The 21,373-nt window shown below is 46.4% G+C and overlaps 1 protein-coding gene and 1 pseudogene across 1 annotated transcript in view; one reads left to right on the forward strand and one right to left on the reverse strand.

Moving 5' to 3' along the window:
* Positions 1–10,070, reverse strand: part of LOC147096170 (zinc-binding protein A33-like) — a 45,251-nt gene extending 35,181 nt beyond the window's left edge. Inside the window, exons 1-2 of the mRNA XM_085975042.1 lie at positions 8,841–10,070; positions 4,793–5,096 (exon numbers count right to left, since the gene is read on the reverse strand). Coding sequence (XP_085831168.1) covers positions 4,793–5,096; positions 8,841–8,953 — 417 coding nt within the window. The 5' untranslated portion in view covers positions 8,954–10,070. The remainder of the gene's footprint in view (positions 1–4,792; positions 5,097–8,840) is intronic.
* LOC147096171 (heat shock 70 kDa protein-like) lies at positions 9,097–19,075 on the forward strand (annotated as a pseudogene).
* Positions 19,076–21,373: the final 2,298 nt, after the last annotated feature.

Genomic DNA, 21,373 nt, shown 5'->3' on the forward strand with positions numbered 1-21,373 from the left:
GGGAGAAGGAGGGGGGGGAGAAGGAGGGGGGAGAAGAGGGGGGGAGAAGGAGGGGGGGGAGAAGGAGGGGGGGAGAAGGAGGGGGGGGAGAAGGAGGGGGGGGAGAAGGAGGGGGGGGAGAAGGAGGGGGGGAGAAGGAGGGGGGGGAGAAGGAGGGGGGGGAGAAGGAGGGGGGAGAAGGAGGGGGGGGAGAAGGAGGGGGGGAGAAGGAGGGGGGGGAGAAGGAGGGGGGGGAGAAGGAGGGGGGGGAGAAGGAGGGGGGGAGAAGGAGGGGGGGAGAAGGAGGGGGGGGAGAAGGAGGGGGGGAGAAGGAGGGGGGGAGAAGGAGGGGGGGGAGAAGGAGGGGGGGAGAAGGAGGGGGGGAGAAGAGGGGGGGGAGAAGGAGGGGGGGGAGAAGGAGGGGGGGGAGAAGGAGGGGGGGAGAAGGAGGGGGGGAGAAGGAGGGGGGGGAGAAGGAGGGGGGAGAAGGAGGGGGGGAGAAGGAGGGGGGGGAGAAGGAGGGGGGGGAGAAGGAGGGGGGGAGAAGGAGGGGGGGAGAAGGAGGGGGGGGAGAAGGAGGGGGGGAGAAGGAGGGGGGGGAGAAGGAGGGGGGGGGGGAGAAGGAGTCAAATACCAACGGAAAACAGCTACTACAGCTCTGTCGAAACCTGGGTCTGTACATTGTCAATGGTAGGTTCATAGGAGACCTCCTAGGAAGATCGACCTATTGCTCACCTCTTGGCTGCAGCACAGTAGACTATATGATTACAGACTTAGACCCATCCTCTTTCAGAGCATTCACAGTCAAACCACAACAACACTGTCAGATCACAGTCAAATTACTATGTTCCTCAAAAAGACAGAAACAAACAACATAGAAACACAACCCAGTAAACTGTTGCAACACCAAAAAATCGTACAGATGGGCCAAAAACGACACGGAAAAATACCAGAAAACAATTAGCAATGCATCAACTCAAGCTCTCTTCGACACCTTTCTGGATAACATATACACTCACAATAAAGGCGTAAACCGGGCAGTTAGTAAACTAAACAATATTTTTGATAATTTGGCAACAAAAGCAAACTTGAAAGCTCGCAAGAACAAACCCAAAACAAAAAACTATGAAAAATGGTTTGACCGAGATTGCCATAACATGAGGAAAAAACTTAGAAAAATATCAAACCAAGAACACAGACATCCAGAAAACGAGGAACTACGCCTTACTTATTGTCAGACACTAACACAATACAGAAACACACTCAGAACCAAAAAAGAGCAATATATTAAGAATACACTCAGCTCCATGGAGGAATCCATTGATTCCAATTGTTTCTGGGAAAACTTGAAAACACTACACAAAAAACAACACAACGATTTGGCCATTCAAAATGGGGACACATGGGTAAACCACTTTGAAAATTATACCAGAAAAACACACTAAGACCAGAGCAACACCAAATATGCAAAAAACTGGAAAAGCTAGAAATGGCCATAAAAGATAACCAAAACCCGCTGGACGCCATAATAACAGAAAAAGAACTTCTTGGAAAAACTCAAGGACCTGCGACCAGGAAAAGCCTGCGGGACAGACAGCATACTAAACGAGATGATTAAATACACAGACAACAAAATGAAACTGGCTATCCTAAAACTCTTCAACTTGGTTCTGAGTGTCGGTTATTTCCCTGATATCTGGAACAAAGGACTCATAACGCCCATATACAAAAGTGGGACAAAATCGACCCAAACAACTATCGAGGCATCTGTGTAAACAGTAACCTGGGGAAGGTATTCTGTAGCATCATAAACAAAAGACTTATAAACTTCCCTGAGGAGCACAATGTCTTGAGTAAAAGCCAAATTGGATTCCTGCCAAACTATAGAACATCCGATCATATCTTCACCCTACAGACCCTAATTGACAAACACGTTCACCATAACAAAAGCAAAATCTACGCATGCTTTGTAGATTTCCAGAAGGCTTTCGACTCCATCTGGCATGACGGTTTATTCCTGAAACTTATCGAAAGCGGGGTAGGAGGGAAAACATATGATGTAATTAAATCAATGTATACAAACAACAAATGTGCAGTTAAAATTGGAGACAAACAAACAAAATACTTCCCACAGGGGCGGGGGGTGACGCAGGGCTCGCCAATCTCACCGACACTCTTTAATATTTACATAAATGGATTGGCAAAACTACTTGAACAATCTACAGCACCCGGCCTCACCCTATATGAATCCAAGGTTAAATTCCTCCTCTATGCAGACGACCTGGTTCTGCTGTCACCACTAAAGAGGGGCTACAGCAAAACTGGACCTGCTGGAGTCGTACTGCCAGACTTGGGCCCTGACAATAAATCCCCAAAAAACCAAAGTCCTTGTGTTCCAGCAAAGATCCAAACATCAGGGACCCAAAATAAATTTCACAGTAGGAACAACCAAAATTGAACAAACCACTAACTACACATACTTGGGCTTAAAAATCAGTTCTACGGGAAACTTCAAACTGGCTGTGAATGAACTGAAAGAGAAAGCAAGAAGGGCTTTCTATGCCATCAAAAAATCAATCCAAATAGAAATACCAATTAGCATTTGGCTCAAAATTTTCAAATCAGTAATTGAACCAATTGCACTCTATGGCAGTGAGGTATGGGGACCGCTAACCCAACAAGAATTTGCAAAATGGGACAAACACCCAATTGAGATCCTACATGCAGAATTCTGTAAAAGTATCCTCCGGACTCAAAGGAAAACAGTAAACAATGCATGCAGGGCGGAACTAGGCCAATATCCATTAATAATCACTATCCAAAAAAGAGCCACCAAATTTTGGAATCACCTACAAATGAGCAATCCCCATTGCTATCACTACGACGCCCTGAAATGCCAAGAGCTGACCATAAAGAAGAATACCCTCAGTCAACTAGTCCTGGGACTCAGTGAAGTAACTACTAACAATACTAACAGTAACCAGCCCCAGGACAGTGACAGGGTAACACAAAGAATTCGACCCAACACAATCGTCGCTAAGCAAAAGGAAAAATATCTGACATATTGGGCAGAAACAACAAAACCCAAAGCAAACTCAATTGCTACTTGGCCCTAAACAGACAATACAACATAGCTGATTGCCTGACCATGGTAAAGGATAACAAACTGAGAAGAACCTTGACAAGGTACAGACTTAGCGAACATAGCCTAGCGATCGAAAAGGCAGACACAGGCAGACCAGGCTGCCAAGAGAAGACAGGATATGCTCTCACTGCAGTCAGGGAGTAGTGGAGACAGAGATGCACTTCCTCACAGCCTGCGGAAAATATCAGGGCATCAGGGAGAATTTCTACCAAAAATTCTCACAAATATGCCCTGATTTCAGAAATCTGAATGACAACCAAAAACTCCCATTCCTACTGGGAGAGGAGAGAAGCTGTGTAACACTGGCGGCACACTATGTTACAGCTTGCCATGAACAGAGGGACAACCAGTAACTAAGAAGAGAGTATATATAAACAATGCGAATGTATATTTATACACTCCGGGATATACCTGTTTATACACTATGAATAGAACTGCGTTTATGTGCTAAACCATAAATGTATTTTGATGCTTTGGCAACATAAGATGTAACTTATCATGCCAATAAAGCGATTTGAATTGTGAATTGTGGGAGAAGAGGAGGGGGGGGCGGGGAGGAGGAGGGGGCGGGGAGGAGGAGGAGGGGGCGGGGAGGAGGAGGAGGGGGGGCGGGGAGGAGGAGGAGGGGGCGGGGAGGAGGAGGAGGGGGCGGGGAGGAGGAGGGGGCGGGGAGGAGGAGGGGCGGGGGAGGAGGACAGGGGGAGAAGGTGTGTTTAACCCACTGTACCACCCAGGTACAGAAACTTATTCAGAATATATACAAAATGCATCACTCAGCAACGAACTGTTAATCTGTTTTGGCAGTATAGGTTGACGGAAAATGTTGGCTGGGACATCAGAAGAACTCTCCGCTTTTTTTCCCCCCAAATAGCGCCGCACGATCCTTTATGTCAATCAAAACTAAGACAGAAGTGGCCTCAGTCCTAACATCTCAGTTAAAAGACAGCCCCTCCTGCAAGGCAGTGCTCCTTCGGTGTCAGCTGTGGCTCAGTGGGTAGCACTCTCACCTCTGAATCAGAAGGTTGCGGGTTCAATTCCCACTCCAGAGGCTTGAGCACAAACGATTCTGTGATTCTATGCGAATCTAGGCTGACACTCCAGTGCAGTACTGAGCTTGTGCGGCACTGTCAGAGGTGCCGTCTTTCGGACGAGACGTTAAACTGAGGCCTCGTCTGCCCTCACAGGTGGACGTAAAAGATCCCATGGCACTATTTCGAAGAGGAGCAGGTGGGAGTTCTCCCCGGTGTCCTGGCCAATATTATCCTTCAATCAACATCACAAACAGATCATCTGGTCATTATCACATTGCTGGTTGTGGGAGCTTGCTGTGCGCAAATTGGCTGCCGCGTTTCCAACATTACAACAGTGACTACGCTTCAAAAAAATACTTCATTGGCTGTAAAGCGCTTTGGGACATCCAGTGGTCGTGAAAGGCACTACATAAATGCAAGTCTTTCTTTCCTTCTGGGCCGTCAGCCTTGATCGTTTGCTGAGTTCCTCAAACTCCAGACTCAGAGGTCAGAGTACTACTAACTAAGTCAAGTCGACACTTGTCCAGATGCCTGCGGGTGTGGACCAAACAGACCCCAGTGTGAGCCAGCACCTTCAGGAGAGCAGGGGCAGGGGTTGGGGGGCTGGAAATTCATGCAATAAAATCATACTCTGTACCTTGAACTCTACCGCAGCCTCCTGCACATTGAGGACATCGTGATGCAAGTGCTTCCTCGAGTCCCGGCAGTCCAGGCAGATAACCTCGCAGTCGGTGACACAGAAGCGTTCCATTTTCTTCCGGTGCTCCGGACAGGTGTGGTGACTGGGCGCATTCTCCTCCAGCCTCGCGTGCTCTTTGCAGATCGTCGCCACGATGTTCGAGAGCTTGCGGTTACTCTTCAAAGTGTTCGACGTCGAGACATCTGAACAAACTGCGCAAATGGGCTGGTCTTGCTGTTCCCAGTGCTTGGTGATGCAGTCCCTGTGAACAGAGGTGACGAATACAGTACAGTGCAGTGTGGAGTACAGAATACTAATTTAGCCAAGTGTTTTTTTTTTTCAAACTGAAAGTAACTATTTTCAGACTAGGGTAATAGAAACACAAACACGTATCAGGAGACTTCCAGCCGCTTATCTTTGTGGGCTGCAGAGGCACATACCAAGGAGCCTTGTGAAAAGAAAGGCTTGCATTATACAGCGCTTTTCACCACCTCAGGACGTCCCAAAGCACTTTACAGCCAAATGAAGCATTTTTGAAATCTAGTCGCTGTTGTAATGTGGGAAACGCGGCAGCCAATTTGAGCACAGCAAGCTCCCACAAACGGCAATGAGATAATGACCAGATAATCTGTTTTTAGTGATGTTGGTTTGAGGAATAAATATTGGCCCAAGACACCGGGAAGTACGCCCCTGCTCTTCTTCGAAACGGTGGCGTGGGATCTTTCACCTCCACCCAATAGGGCAGACGGGGCCTCGGCTTAACACCAGAGCCGAAAGACGACACCTCTGACCAGTGCAGCACTCCCTCAGCACTGCACTGGAGTGCCAGCCTGGATTTGGTGCTCAACCCACAACCTTCAGAGGCGAGAGTGCTACCACTGAGCCACGGCTGACACTTATGTGAGTCATATATAAAGTCTGAACTCTGGTTCTAATCGATGTGCATTATCTTGAGCTGCGAATACCAACATGTCGCAGAGCTCCAAGTCAGGAGATTTCCCCCCCAGTGAGGCGACCACATAAAGAAATGTCCATTCCAAATTTCCAGAGCCACAGAATTCCCACGGGATGAAGCAAGGAATACAGGTGTAAATAGAAACAGAGCTGCAGAGGCTTCGTGAGCCAGTTGCCAGGGGCCACACATGGCCCACAACCCGTAGTTTGAATACCTCAGACTTTTATTGACCCTTACAATGCTGGGATTCTGGGGGGGGGGGGTTATGCGCATCAATGCAGCCTCTCCCACTGTTAAAATTCAGGTTCCCAAATATCTTCATTCATGCTCACCACTGAAGCCGTTTCCACAGAACAGAAGAACACAAGAATTAGGAGCAGGAGTCGGCCATACGGCTTGCAAGCCTGCTCCACCATTCAGTAAGATCATGACTGATCTTCCACCTCAACTCCACTTTCCTGCCCCATCCCCATATCCCTTGATTCCTTTCGTGCCCAAAAATCTATCTATCTCAGCCTTGAACATACTCAACGACTAGGCATCCAGCCCTGAGGTAGACAATTCCAAAGATTCACAACTCTAAGTGAAAAAAGTCCTACTCATCTCAGTCTTAAATGGCTGACCCCTTATCCTGTGACTGTGGCCCCTAGTTCTAGACTCTCCGGCCAGGGGAAACAACCTCTCAGCATCTACCCTGTGCAAGGTAAGCTTGCACCTCCTACAAGCCGTGTGTGAAGTGACAGAGCTGGCATGCCTTTGGGTTAACAATGCACCCTTGTTACGAACGGGAAATAGTACAGAACAACAACCTGACTTCTCTGATAGACACAAGAGCATCCTGCTGGTACATTAGTGATTTGAGGCTAAATAATAACCTCTATTTATACAGAAGCAAAATAAATCAGCAAGCAAAAAGGAGTACAGCACTCAACTTTTACTAGTATGTTTCAAAAGTGTTACGAGTGCCCTTTTCACAATCCAACAACTTCTTCATCACTTTTACTGCGTCAATTTTTTTTAATTTCCAGTTTATTCTTAAACTGAATTCAAATTCTCAAACAGCCACGGTGAGATGCCAACTCACATTCTTTGGATTATTAGATATAAATGATCTAGACGAGGGAACTAGGTGTAATATCTCCAAGTTTGCAGATGACACAAAGCTGGGTGGGCGTGTGTGCTGTGAGGAGGATGCCGAGAAACTCCAGGATGATTTGGACAGGTCGGGTGATTATACAGTATCTGCCATGCTTCTGCCCAATGTGGATAAATGCGAGGTTATCCACTTTGGTGGCAAAAACAGGAAGACAGATTATTATCTGAATGGCAATAGATTGGGAGAAGGGGAAGTGCAACAAGACGTGGGTGTCCTTGTGCACCAGTTGCTGAAGGTAAGCATGCAGGTGCAGCAGGCGGTTAAGGCGGCAAATCATATGTTGGCCTTCATAGCGAGAGGGTTCACGTACAGGACAAAGGATGTCTTGCTGCAGTTGTACAGGGCCTTGGTGAGACCACACCTTCAGTATTGCGTGCAGTTTTGGTCGCCTTATCTGAGGAAGGATGTTCTTGCCATGGAGGGTGTGCAGCGAAGATTCACCAGACTGATATTTGGGATGACAGGAATGACGTATGAGGATAGATTGGGTCGATTGGGCTTGTATTCGCTAGAGTTTAGAAGAATGAGAGGGGATCTCATTGAAACTTATAAATTCTAACAGGACTAGACAGACTAGATGCAGGAAGGATGTTCCTGATGGCCGGGGAGTCCAAAACCAGGGGGTCACAGTCTAAGGGGTAAGCCATTTAGGACAGAGATGAGGAGGAATTTCTTCACCCATAGAGTGGTGAACCTGTGGAATTCTCTACCACAGAAGGCAGTTGAGGCCAATTCATTAAATATATTCAAGAAGGAGTTAGATATATTTCTTAAGGCTAAAGGGATCAAGGGATATGGGGAGAAAGCAGGGACAGGGTACTGAATTTGGATGATCAGCCATGATCTCATTGAATGGCGGAGCAGGCTCGAGGGGCCGAATGGCCTACTCCTGCTCCTATCTTCTATCTATGTTTCTATGTAACGTAACCACTGCATGACCGCATCCTGGCTGTTTTTGATACCGAAGATTAATGAACCAGTTGTTTTTTTGTTCACAAAAGCCGACGCTGCCAGTGCCAGTACTAAGGCAGTGCTGCAGTGTCAGGGGTGCTGTCATTCAGACGAGACATTAAACTGAGGCCCTGTCTGCTCTCTCGGGATGCCATGGCCACTATTTCGATGAAGAGCAGGAGAGTTCTACCCGGTGTCCTGACCATTATTTATCCCTCAACAAACATTGCTGCTCATGGGAGCTTGCTGTGCACAAATTGGCTGCCACGTTTCCTACATTACAACAGTGACATCACTTCAAAAGTACATCATTGGCTGTGAAGCACTTTGGAACGTCATGAGTTTGTGAAAGGCGCTGTATAAATGCAAGTCTTTCTATTTTGCAATAACCTGACAACTCTTATGATCAGGTTCTGTCGTAGGCCCAAAAAAGTAGCAGCATTGTTGAACTCAATTTCACAATTTATGATGGTGGAATTTGAACTCACCACCTCTGCATTGTCAATTCAGTATCAAAACCCTGCCTAGTTTTGAATCCCAATTCACTCCCCCACTGACCACCAAACAAACCCCACCCCAAGACCATGACCCCTCTCTCCAGCCCATGACATCTCTCCCATGCCCATGACCTCTCCCCAAAACCCATGACCCTGCCCCACAGCCCATGACCCTGCCCCACAGCCCATGACCACCATCCCCCAAGTTCATGACCCCACCCCCTGCCCATAACAACGCCCCAAACCCATGACGCCTCCCCCAAAGCCCATGACCCCCCTCCCCAAAAACCATGACCCTGCCCCAGTCCATGACCAAGCCCATGACCCCTCCCCAACGTCCATGACCAAGCCCATGACCCCTCCCCAACGCCCATGACCCCGCCCCAAAGCCCACCCTGCAGTTTTCAAGCACAACCACCCCTGACAATCCTGCCTCCAGGGAAGTACCTGCAAAAGTAGTGCTCGCAGTCCAGCTCCACAGGATCGGTGAAGATCGCCAGGCACAGAGGACACGTCAGGTCCAGGACCAGTTGTGAAATCCCGTCTCCCAACGCCGCCATTTTCGCCCCAGCCTCGGGCAGCGGCAGCAGCCAATCACAGCACCAGCCCCATTCTGTACGTCATAGGCAGCCGCTCCCGCAGGCAGCCAATCAGGGCTACAAACAGCCAATCAAGGCGTCAATCAGGAGCACAACAGCCCATCATGGCGCCCAACCGGCCGCGACAGCCAATCAAGGCGCCGAGCCGCCAATCACGACAACAGCAAATCAAGGCGCCGATCCGGGCCGCGACAGCCAATCATAGACTCTGGCCAAACAAAGACGCCAAATCAATCTTCTTATCCAATCAGAGTCTCCAACTGGCTAACTCCACCCACAGTGCGACGCGCAGCTCGCACTCGTGCACTATGTTTACCAATCAAAACAGCGACTGGGTTCGCCTTTCAAGTCACGTGGAGCGTCAGCCAATCAGCGGCACGGGAAAGAAAAGGGGCAAGACAGCGGCGAAGAGGAAGCGGAGTAGGCGCGTCCGTCCGGCCAACCAATCACAGCGCTCCGTTGCCTGAGTGGCAGGCCGGGTCTTCCACTGTCAGCCAGGGACTTTGCTCTGTTTAACTTGGTTGCTAATAAAGTGAATGCAATTAAAAAAAAACTTCGGGTGTAATTTATTCCTACAAATTAAGAAGAACTTCCATATTTTCCATCTTAAATTATACCTGCTTTTAAAAAAAACAATAATATGCTGACTGGAGTTAAATTAATACTTTTGGAAACTTTTATACTTTTTAATTTAACCTCTTTAATAATAGTCATGCATAGATTTCTTGTTCCTAACAATACTTTTAAGGAAAGTAACTGCTGTTCAAACTAAATAATATATAATTTGTGAAAGCCAAACACTGCGGAAAAAGCAGAAAATGCTGGAAAACACTTTGGCTTTTGAAGTGTAGTCGCTGTTGTAATGTAGGAAATGCGGCAGACAACTTGCACGTAGGCGCACCAACGTCAGTGTTCTCGCCCAGGCCAACATCCCCAGCATCGAAGCTGTGACCATGCTCGATCAATTCCGATGGACGGGTCACATTGTCCGCATGCCCGATACGAGACTCCCAAAACAAGCGCTCTACTCGGAGCTCCGGCACGGCAAGAGAGCCCCAGGTGGGCAGAGGAAACGCTTCAAGGACACCCTCAAAGCCTCCTTGAAAAAGTGTAACATCCCCACCGACACCTGGGAATCCCTGGCCCAAGACCGCACAAAGTGAAGGAGAAGCATCCGGGAAGGCGCCGAACACCTCGAGTCTCTTCGCCGGGAGCAAGCGGAAGCCAAGCGCAGGCAGTGCAAGGAGCGCACGTCAACCCAAGCACCCCACCCACCCGCCCCTTCGACCACCGTCTGTCCCACCTGTGACAGAGACTGTAGGTCCCGCATTGGACTCATCAGTCACCTGCAAACTCATTTTTAATCTGGAAGCAAGTCATCTTCGGTTCCGAGGGACTGCCTAAGAAGAAGAAATAAGCTCTCACGAACAACAATGAGATAATGACCAGATTCAATTCAATTCAATTCAATTCAATTTTATTTGTCATATATGCAGCAGACGTGTGTACTGCACAATGAAATGTTGATTTTTACGAGTCCTCCCAACATTGGAATAAATATGGCATAACGATGATAAAAATACTAATAGAAATACTAATAGAAAGACAGTAATAATAAATAAAATAACAGTAATAAATAATAATAAATTAATCGTTCATGAGTCTTATGGCCTGGGGGTAGAAGCTGTTTCGAAACCTTTTGGTATGAGACCGTATGCTTCGGTATCTCTTACCGGACGGGAGCAGGGCAAAGAGGTTGTGGCTGGGGTGACTCGCGTCTTTAATGATTCTCAGGGCCTTCCCCCGGCACCTCTCGGGGTAGATATCCTGCACAGCAGGTAGTTTAATTCCTATAGTGTGTTGTGCAGCTTTCACTACCATCTGTAGAGCCTTGCGGTCTGTGGCGGTGCAGTTGCCATACCAGGTAGTGATGCAGCCGGACAGGATACTCTCGATGGTGCACCGGTAGAAGTTGGTGAGAATCTGGGGGGCCATTCCAAATTTCTTCAGTCTCCTGAGGAAGAACAGGCATTGGCATGCCTTCTTGGTTACAACGTCGATGTGATGGGACCACGTTAAGTCCTCCGTAATGAATACACCCAGGAATTTGAAGCTGCTGACCCTCTCCACCTCAGCCCCTTCGATGTAGATTGGGGTGTGTCCCTCCCCCTGCCGCTTCCTGTAATCCACGATCATCTCCTTTGTTTTGCTGATGTTGAGGGAGAGGTTGTTGTACTTGCACCATTCTCCTAGGGCTCTTACACAATACTCCAGGTATGGTCTCACCAGGGCACTATATAATTGCAGTAAGAAGTCTTTACTCTTATACTCAATTCCTCTTGTAATAAATGCCAACATACCACTTGCTTTCCTAATTGCTTGCTGTACCTGCATGTTAACTTTCAGTGATTCATGTACAAGGACATCCAGGTCCCTCTGAACACCAACATTTCCCAATCTTTCACCATTTAAAAAATACTCTGCTTTTCTATTTTTCCTACCAAAGTGGATGACTTCACATTTCTCCACATTATATTCCATTTGCCATGTTCTTGCCCACTCACTTAGCCTGCCTATATCCCCTTGAAGCCTCTTTGCATCCTCCTAACGACTTACATTCCCACCCAGCTTTATATCATCAGCAAACTTGGATATATTATATTTGGTCCCCTCATCCAAACCATTGATGTAGATTGTGAATAGCTGAGGCCCAAGCACTGATCCTTGCAGTACCCCACTAGATACAGCCTGCCAACCCGCAAATGACCCATTTATTCCTACTCTCTGTTTTCTGTCCATTAACCAATCCTCAATCCATGCTAGTATATTACCCCCAATTCCATGAGCCCTAATTTTGTTTAATAACCTCTTGTGTGGCACCTTATCGAATATCTTCTGAAAATCCAAATACATCACATCCACTGGTTCCCCCTTTTCTATTCTGCTAGTTGCAACCTCAAAAAACTTTAACAGATTTGTCAAGCACGATTTCCCTTTCATAAATCCGTGTTGACTCTGTCCAATCCTATTATTGTTTTCTAAGTGTCCTGCTACCACGTCCTTAATAATAGATTCTAGCATTTTCCTTACTACTGATGTCAGGCTAACTGGTCTGTAGTTCCCCATTTTCTCTCTCCCTCCTTTCCTAAATAGTGGGGTTACATTTGCTACCTTCCAATCTGCAGGAACTGTTCTGCAATCTATGGAATTTTGGAAAGAACAACCAATGCATCCACTATCTCTATAGCCACCTCTTTCAAAACCCTAGGATGTAGGCCATCAGGTCCAGGGGATTTATCAGTTTTCAGTCCATTTAATTTCTCCAGTACTTTTTTTTACTGATACTAATTTTTTTCAGTTCCACATTCTCGCTAGACCCTTGGTTCTCCACTATTTCCGGAAAGTTTTTTGCCTCTTCTTCCGTGAAGGCAGACACAAAGTATTTGTTTAATTTTTCTGCTCTCCCCAGGAGAACTCCCCTGCTCTTCTTCAATAGTTATAATCCAAGCTGATGCTCCCAGTGCAGTACTGAGGGAGTGCTGCACTGTTGGAGGTGCCGTCTTTCGGATGAGACATAAAACCGAGACCCAGTCTGCTCTCTCAAGTAGACGTAAAAGATCCAACGGCACTCTATCGAAGAAGAGCAGGGGAGTTCTCCTGGTGTCCTGGCCAATATTTATCACTCATGTCAGGCCATTGTCGGGAGCAGTGAGAGCGGAGGTTCAGTGAGTATTTAAACTCACTTTCGCGGGCTTTTTTTTCACAGGCCAGTGTCGGGAGCGGTGAGAGCGGAGGTTCAGTGAGTATTTAAACTCACTTTCGCGGGCTTTCTTTCATAGGCTGGTGTCGGGAGCGGTGAGAGCGGAGGTTAAATGAGTATTTAAACTCACTTTCGCGGTTTTTTTTCACAGGCTTACCAATCTCGCAGACCGGTGGCGGCGTTCCAGAGCCATGTCACGATTCAAAACGTGATGCGGGCAGGAGGAAGCAGCTGATTGGGTGAGTATTTATACTACTCTATAGTTTGACAGTTAAGGTTCATAGTTTATAAAGTTTAGAAGGTCTTAATTTTGTGGTTATAGTTTCTAAGGTCTCTGTTATGTAGCGGGGAGTGCTAGGAAACAAGGGCCCTTGAGTATATCATTTAATTGTAGTATAATTGGTGGTATTGATTTAATCTAAATTAATTAAAGGGTAAGTCATGGCAGCAAAGCTCGGCCCTGCACCATGCTCCTCTTGCACTATGTGGGAAATCAGGGACACTTCCTGTGTCCCTGGTGACCATGTGTGCAGGAAGTGTATCCAGCTGCAGCTATTGGCAGACCGCATTGTGGCGCTGGAGCTGTGAATGGATACATACTGGAGCATTCGCGATGCTGAGGACGTATGGATATCACGTTTAATCAGCTGGTCACACCGCAGGTAAAGGCTGCACAGGCAGGAAGGGAATGGGTGACTGCCAGGCAGAGTAGTAGGTGCAGGCAGGTATGTGTCCATCCCCCTCTCAAACAGATATACCGCTTTGGATATTGTTGGGGAGGCTGGCTTATCGGGGGAAGGCAGCAGCAACCAACTTCCTGGCACCATGGGTGGTTCTGCTGCACGGGACAGGAGGAAAAAAGAGCTGGAGAGCTATAGTGATAGGGGATTCTATTGTAAGGGGAATAGATAGGCGTTTCTGCGGCCGCAAACGAGACTCCAGGATGGTATGTTGCCTCCCTGGTGCAAGGGTCAAGTATGTCTCGGAGTGGCTGCAGGGCATTCTGGAGGGGGAGGGTGAACAGCCAGTTGTTGTGGTGCATATAGGTACCAATGATATAGGTAAAAAACGAGATGAGGTTCTAAAAGCTGATTATAAGGAATTAGGAGGTAAATTAAAAAATAGGACCTCAAAGGTAGTAATCTCAGGATTGCTACCAGTGCCACGTGCTAGTCAGAGTAGAAATAGAAGGACATTTCAGCTGAATACATGGCTAGAAGAATGGTGCAAGGGGGAGGGATTCAAATTCCTGGGACATTGGAACCGGTTCTGGGGGAGGTGGTACCAGTACAAACCGGATGGTTTGCACCTGGGCAGGGCCGGGACCAATGTCCTAGGGGGAGTGTTTGCTAGTGCTCTGGGGGAGGGTTTAAACTAAAATGGCAGGGGGTTGGGAACCTGTGCAGGGAGACAGAGGAAAGGGAAGCAAGGATAGGAGCAAAAGACAGGAAGGAGAAAAGCAAAAGTGGAAGTCAGAGAAATCAAGGGTGTAAATCAAACAGGGCCGCAGTAAACAATAATTCTAAAAGGTCTAAGAGTGTTAAAAAAAACAAGCCTGAAGGCTTTGTGTCTTAATGCGAGCATTCGTAATAAGCTGGATGAATTAGCTGCGCAAATAGATGTAAATAGATATGATATAATTGGAATTACAGAAACATGGCTCCAGGGTGACCAAGGCTGGGAATTCAACAACCAGGGCTATTCAATATTCAGGAAGGACAGGCAAAAAGGAAAAGGCAATGGAGTAGCATTGCTGGTTAAAGAGGAGATTAACACAATAGTAAGGAAGGATATTAGCTCTGATGATGTGGAATCTGTATGGGTAGAGCTGAGAAATATCAAGGGGCAGAAAACGTTAGTGGGAGTTGTATACAGACCCCCAAACAGTAATGCTGAGGTTGGGGATGGCATTAAACGGAAAATTAGAGATGCGTGTAATAAGGGCACAGCAGTTATCATAGGTGACTTTAATCTAAATATAACCAAATTAGTAACAATACTGTGGAAGAGGAATTCCTAGAGTGTATACGGGAAGGTTTCCTGGACCAATATGTCGAGGAACCAACTAGAGATCAGGCCATCTTAGACTGGGTATTATGTAATGAGAAAGGATTAATTATCAATCTTGTTGTACGAGGCCCCTTGGGGAGGAGCGATCATAATATGATTGAATTCTTCATTAAGATGGAAAGTGAAGTAGTTGATTCAGAGACTTGGGTACTGAATTTAAATAAAGGAAACTACGATGGTATGAGGCGCGAGTTGGCTAGGATGGATTGGGGAATGTTACTTAAAGGGTTGACGGTGAATAGGCAATGGCAAACATTAAAGATCGCATGGATGAACTACAGAATTTGTTCATCTCTGTCTGGAATAAAAATAATTTTTAAAAGGTGACTCAACATTGGCTAACAAGGGAAATTAGGGATAGCATAAGATCCAAGGAGAGGACCTATAAATTGGCCAGGAAAAGCAGCAAACCTGAGGATTGGGAGCAGTTTAGGATTCAGCAAAGGAGGACAAAGGGATTAATTAAGAGGGGGAAAATAGAGTATGAGAGTAAGCTTGCAGGGAACATAAAAACTGACTGTAAAAGCTTCTGTAGATATGTGAAGAGAAAAAGACTGGTAAAGTCAAGCATAGGTCCCTTGCAATTAGAATCAGGGGAGTTTATAATGGGGAACAAAGACATGACAGAACAATTAAATACATATTTTGGTTCTGCCTTAACAAAGGAGGACACAAATAAACTCCCAGAGATGTCGGGGAACATAGGGTCTAATGAGAGGGAGGAACTGAATGAAATCAGTATTTGTAGGGAAATGGTGTTAGGGAAATTGACGGGATTGATGGCCGATAAATCCCCAGGGCCTGATCTACATCCTAGGGTACTTAAGGAAAAGGCCGTAGAAATAGTAAATGCATTGCTGGTCATCTTCCAAAATTCTATAGACTCTGGAACAGTTCCCATGGATTGGAGGGTAGCTAATGTAACGCCACTATTTAAAAAAGGTGGTAGAGAAAAAACGGGGAATTATAGACCGGTAAGCCTGTCATCGGTAGTGGGGAAAGTGCTAGAGTCCATTATAAAAGATGCAATAGCAGAGCACTTGGAAAACAGTGACAGGATCGGACAAAGTCAACATGGATTTACAAAAGGTAAATCATGCTTAACTAATCTACTGGAATTTTTTGAGGATGTAACTGGTAGAATAGATAAGGGAGAAACAGTGGATGTGGTGTATTTGGACGTTCAGAAGGCTTTCGATAAGGTCCCGCATAAGAGATTAGCGTGCAAAGTTAAAGCACATGGGATTGGGGGTAAGGGACTGACTTGGATAGAAAACTGGTTGGCAGACAGGAAGCAAAGCGTTGGAATAAATGGGTCTTTTTCCGAGTGGCAGGCAGTGACTAGTGGGGTACCGCAGGGATCGGTGCTTGGACCCCAGTTATTCACAATATATATAAATGATCTAGACGAGGGAACTAGATGTAACACCTCCAAGTTTGCAGACGACACAAAGCTGGGTGGGCGTGTGTGCTGTGAGGAGGATGCAGAGAAACTCCAGCACGATTTGGACAGGTTGGGCGATTGGGCAGATGCATGGCAGATGCAGTATAATGTGGATAAATGCGAGGTTATCCACTTTGGTGGCAGAAACAGGAAGGCAGATTATTATCTGAATGGCAATAGATTGGGAAAAGGGGAAGTGCTACGAGACCTGGGTGTCCTTGTGCACCAGTCGCTGAAGGTAAGCATGCAGGTGCAGCAGGCGGTTAAGAAGGCAAATGGTATGCTGGCCTTCATAGCGAGAGGATTCGAGTACAGGAGCAAGGATGTCTTGCTGCAGTTGTACAAGGCCTTGGTGAGACCACACCTTGAGTATTGTGTGCAGTTTTGTTCGCCTTATCTGAGGAAGGATGTTCTTGCCATGGAGGGAGTGCAGCGAAGATTCACCAGACTGATACCTGGGATGGCAGGAATGACGTATGAGGAGAGATTGGGTTGATTGGGCTTATATTCGCTGGAGTTTAGAAGAATGAGAGGGGATCTCATTGAAACTTATAAAATTCTAACAGGACTAGACAGACTAGATGCAGGAAGGCTGTTCCCGATGGCGGGGGAGTCCAGAACCAGGGGTCACAGTCTAAGGATAAGGGGTAAGCCATTTGGGACTGAGATGAGGAGGAATTTCTTCACCCAGAGAGTGGTGAACCTGTGGAATTCTCTACCACAAAAGGCAGTTGAGGCCAATTCATTAAATATATTCAAGAAGGAGTTAGATATATTTCTTAAGGCTAAGGGGATCAAGGGATATGGGGAGAAAGCAGGGGCAGGGTACTGAATTTGGATGATCAGCCATGATTGCATTGAATGGCAAAGCTGGCTCGAGGGGCCGAATGGCCTACTCTTGCTCCTATCTTCTATGTTTCTATGTATCACTAAAAACAGAAGAACTGGTCATTATCGCATTGCTGTTTGTGAGATCTTGCTGTGCGAAAATTCGCTGCTGCCTTTCCTACATTACAACTGTGACTACACTTCATATGTATTTCATTGGCTGTAAAGCACTTTGTGACATCCTGAGGTTGTGGAAGGTGCTATATAAATGGAAGTTCTTTCTTTCCCAAAAGCCATTAGAGAGTTCTGGCTAAACCGTTGAATTATTTTAAGAGTAAAATAGCCACGACATGTGTGTGAAATCCTATCCTTTGTGCATTCCCCTCATTTCTAATCTGGATTTAGCCGAGGATAAATTCCACATTATTGGCCCGTAATTGACTCCATTTTATGTTAACTAATTGGGAATTAAATGGGTAGAGTCCACATTCACATGGAGTGTATATGGTCTGTAAGAACGGGCTAGATGGGCCAAAAGTCCACTTCTCGTTCCAAACTTGTGCTTAACCTTTAGTGCTCGCCAACAGCAGCACCACAGAATGGTCACCGCAGGGTTTAATGGTGTCTTGGACATTGAAGTGTCTTGTGATTGCAAGTTCCTAATTTCCATCGTGTGTGTGTAACGTATTTATATATAGAGTGAGACAGATAGATATAGAGAAATTGATATAAATATATTTGTAGAGAGAGATATAACTGGAAATTGTGTCTATCTAATGGCTGAGAGTTTAACCCGTGAGTATTTGAACCACACACACTGGGAAGGATGCTCAATCTGTGCTAAACTAGCTAATCTTGGCTGGGGCAGCAATAAGAGAGCTACAATGGGCACTGGCACCTTTAGGTTATGAAGGAGAAGTCTCCACTCCGGCTTATGAACCAGTGGCTGCATCACAAGGAAGAGAATTTTTAAATCGAGGCGCTGCCGGACCAGGAGCCGATACACATCAGCGAGCACACGTGAACGGGACTCGGTGCAAGTTAGAATACGGGTGGCAAGAGTTTAAATGAGCTCGAGTGAAATCAGCGGCTGGTGACACCCACTTGGGAGGAGAAGACTTTGATAATCGCATGGTCAGTCACTTCACTGAGGAGTTCAAGCGTAAATACAAGAAGAACATCATTCAGAACAAGAGGGCGGTCAGGAGGCTGAGGACAGCCTGCGAGAGAGCAAAGAGAACCCTGTCTTCCAGCACCCAAGCCAGTATCGAGATTGACTCTCTGTTTGAAGGCATAGACTTCTACACCTCCATCACCAGGGCTCGGTTTGAGGAGCTGAATTCTGACCTGTTCAGAGGCACTCTGGAGCCAGTGGAGAAAACTCTGAGAGACGCCAAGTTGGAAAAATCGCAGATCCAGGATGTTGTCTTGGTCGGGGGCTCCACCCGGATCCCCAAGATCCAGAAACTGCTGCAAGATTTCTTCAATGGCAGGGAGCTGAACAAGAGCATCAACCCTGATGAGGCCGTGGCCTATGGGGCAGTTATACAAGCGGCTGTTCTGATGGGGGACAAGTCTGAGAATGTTCAGGATCTGCTTCTCCTGGATGTCGCTGCTGTCTCTGGGTCTCAAGACAGCAGAAGGGGTGATGACCACACTCATCAAGTGCAACACCACCATTTCCAGCAAGCAGATCCAGATCTTCAGCACCTACTCTGATAACCAGCCCGGTGTCCTTATTCAGGTGTATGAAGGAGAGAGAGCTATGACCAAGGACAACAATCTTCTGGGCAAATTCGAGTTGAGTGGCATTCCTCCTGTCCCTCGTGGCGTGCCACAGATTGAGGTGACCTTTAATATTGATGCCAATGGCATCCTAAATGTTTCTCCTGTTGACAAGAGCACTGGCAAAACCAACACGATCACCATCACCAACGACAAGGGCAGGCTGAGTCAGAAGGAAATTGAGAGAATAAATTGAGATTAAATTAAAGCTGCAAATGCTGAAAATACACAGCAGCCCAGTCAGTATCTGAGAGAGGTTAACATTCCAGGTGGGAATCTTCAACTGAACTGCTCAGCAGATAAGGGAGGATAAGATGGGTGTGTCTATACCTGAAACACTAACCTGACCATTCCGCTTTACAGATGTTGAAAGGTCTATTGCACAATTCCATCATTTTCACCACCTTTACAATAGTTTAGCGCTGTACCATAAATAAATTACAAAAGGTTATTGCAAAACCAGCCAGAATACTTTCTGTGGCTGTTACATAGTTATGTTGGGACTACATCGTACAAGTGTACTAACACTCAAATCAAGTGTAGCAGCACTACGATGCTGGGAAAGTAGTGCGTAGGCACCGCACAGGGCACTTGGATATATCACCCCACACCAAGCGGCAGGCAGCCATTACAACAAATAAAACAGTAGTTTCTAATTACAAACTACCGAGTCCAGAGTCGTCTTTACAAAGCACTACGAGCGCTAGAAGACATAACATGGTGGCAGCAGTATAAGTGAGTAAAACTTACGCAAATAAAAACGATATCAGATCGAAGAAAGAAATTTAAAAGTAAACTCTGCAGCGTTTTAACCGCGAATCGTACAGGCAGCTAAAATGGCGGCGTCCAATGCACTGACCGCAAATATGCTCCCCATCATGAACTGGGAAGCCGACGATATCGTGGAAGCTTTCCAGAAATTTAAGCAAAAATGCAAGCTTACATTTAAAAGTTTCCTGAAAGGCTCCTCCGATGAGGAAAAAGTCAGCTACATTCTACTGTGGGCAGGAGAAAAAGGCTTAGATCTCTATAACAGCTGGAGTTTATCCGAAGAGGATAAAACGAACCCTACGGAGATTTATGAAAAGTTCAGTAACCATCTCGAGCCTAAATCAAACCACCGCATACACAGGTGTAAATTCCAAATCTTAAGACAGGAACCTGGTGAAACGGCTGACAATTTCCTGACGAGATTAAAAAACGAAACCAGCAAATGCAAATTTACGAACTAGAAGAAAGGCTGGTAGACCAATTAATATGGGGATCAGCACATACAGAAGTGCAGAAAGAACTAATAGGAAAAGAAAAGCTCGGAATATCAGAAGCCATAGATACAGCGAGGGCTCACGAAGCCACAAAACAACAGATGAAAACGCTGAATACTCATACGGCTGACGTGCGGACAACTCCCGAACCGGATCACAGAGTAGATGCAGTGCGCGAAAAGCACAGCACACAAAAACAAATATATGACAGCGGGAAGAATACGTGTAGAAACTGCGGAAGACAACACGACTACACAGACAGAAGAAAATGCCCAGCGTATGGAACAAGCTGCAACACGTGTGGTAAAGCAAACCACTGGTAAAAGATGTGCAGAGCTAAAAGGGAGGGGCTACACACCAAAAGCAGAGGTGGACAGCAGAACCAACAAAAGAAAAACAAAATCCATACCATGGGTGAGCAAGATGACGAAGACTGCGGGTACGACAAAGCTCTGAACATTGAAACCATAAAGGTTCTCTTACACGCAACGTCCAGAGCGGAAAGCACCCCAAAGAAAGAATGGCACACTATCATCTGGATTAAAAAGAGGATCGAAGGACAGCCCACAACCATCAATCTAAAAGTAAAGTTGGACACAGGAGCTCAGAGCAACATCCTTCCACTGAGGCTATACCAGAGGATCTTCCCCGAAAACTTGGGCGAAGATAGATACGCGAAAAGAGGATGTTTAAAAGCAAACAACATCACGCTGACAGCGTATGGGGGGAGCGAGATCAGACAACTCGGAACAACCTATATAAAAGGAACACACAAAAGCAGAAACATCAACTGCATGTTCTATGTGACCGATTCCAAGGGACCGGCGATCCTGAGATTAAACAGCTGCGAGAAGCTGGGGTTAATCTCGGTAAACCACAAACTAACAAAAACATCACTGAAAGTCGACAGCAACACTCCACTGGAAAATCGTCCACAAATCATGGACACGAAACATTTGATGGACATGTATCCAGAGTGTTTTGATGATACTGTAGGATGCTTCAGGGAGTTCAAGTACCATATAACAATAGATCCACAGGTAAAATGCGTCATCCACGCTCCAAGAAAAATACCCATCGAGCTAAAAGAAAAATTATACACCGAACTAAAAGAAATGAAAGAGAAAGAAATAATCGCAAAGGTCACTGAACCCACAGACTGGGTAAACTCGATTGTGGTACGGGAAAAGCCGAACGGGCGGCTCAGAATCTGTCTGGACCCCAAAGAC

The sequence above is a fragment of the Somniosus microcephalus genome, unplaced genomic scaffold (genome assembly GCF_052327205.1).
Source record: "Somniosus microcephalus isolate GS21.2 unplaced genomic scaffold, FLI_Smic_1.0 unresolved_chr1, whole genome shotgun sequence".
NCBI lineage: Eukaryota > Metazoa > Chordata > Chondrichthyes > Squaliformes > Somniosidae > Somniosus > Somniosus microcephalus.